The following is a 962-nucleotide window of genomic DNA, read 5'->3' as shown; positions in this document are numbered from 1 at the left end:
TTTTGGTTGCCTTGAATAGTTAAGGTGAAAATTAAGATTAAATAAAATATACTTAATTATTTCTCAATTAAGATGTATTCTTTTGAAAAGTAGATATAAAATGAACTGCAGTATAATGTAGTACTTTTATTATTAGTTTTTAATATCTGAATTCTAATTTTAAAATATCAAATTAATTTAATCAAAATTTAATTTATGGGTTGATATATATATGGTCAAAAAATATTTTTGGGACTAAACCCTAACATAAAAAGACTTTATCCTGGTGTGTGTGTATATATATATATATATATATATATATATATATATATATATTCCTCCTCCACGATATTACCAAGACCCTAGCGTAGCCATTATTGCCCAATTACATATTATAATGGCAAAAAAGAAATTAGCCTTTGATGTTATTGCTTGCAATCTTCCTAGTGATATCCTATTTCTCATCGTTGCTAGGGTACCAGTTAAATCTTTGTTACGTTTCAAATCTATTTGTAAGGCGTGGAATGTTATGATCTCTGACGATGAATTCAGGAGAACTCATTGCGATCAATGCAGAGCATTGGGCCGTGAAAAGCTATTGTTACACAAATGTTATTCTAATTTTTATACTAATGAATTCAAGTTTAGAGACTTGGAAACTTCCCAATTAGCTACGATAGCAAAGCAAGTTTTTCCTCTGGAAAAATTCCAAAAAGCTATAATATTGTGCTCGTGTGATGGCTTGTTGCTTTTGAAGAACCTTGGGGCGTACAAAGTATATGTTTGTGGAATCCATCTACCGAAGACTATCAAAATCTTGCATTCCCTTATTTTAATGACAAACGCGAAGTTCCAAGTGGTTGTGGGTTGTGTTATGATTCTAGTGTGGATGATTACAAGGTTATATTTATATACAGGCGGAATTATTCTATCTATTCTCTGAATAACAGTTGTTGGACAGAGAAAGCAACTTCCCTTCATGG

General features: G+C 30.9%; 1 protein-coding gene across 1 annotated transcript; it reads left to right on the top strand.

Moving 5' to 3' along the window:
• Positions 1–376: 376 nt before the first annotated feature.
• LOC124894836 (putative F-box protein At3g25460) lies at positions 377–754 on the top strand (the record flags this gene model as incomplete). The annotated part of the gene is made up of 1 exon (XM_047405355.1): positions 377–754. A coding segment is annotated over exon 1 (378 nt), but the record flags the coding sequence as incomplete, so codon positions are not given.
• Positions 755–962: the final 208 nt, after the last annotated feature.

Source organism: Capsicum annuum, unplaced genomic scaffold (genome assembly GCF_002878395.1).
Source record: "Capsicum annuum cultivar UCD-10X-F1 unplaced genomic scaffold, UCD10Xv1.1 ctg77942, whole genome shotgun sequence".
Taxonomy (NCBI): Eukaryota; Viridiplantae; Streptophyta; class Magnoliopsida; order Solanales; family Solanaceae; genus Capsicum; species Capsicum annuum.
Note: the sequence above shows the minus strand (reverse complement) of the source record. Positions and strands in the feature narration are given on the sequence as shown.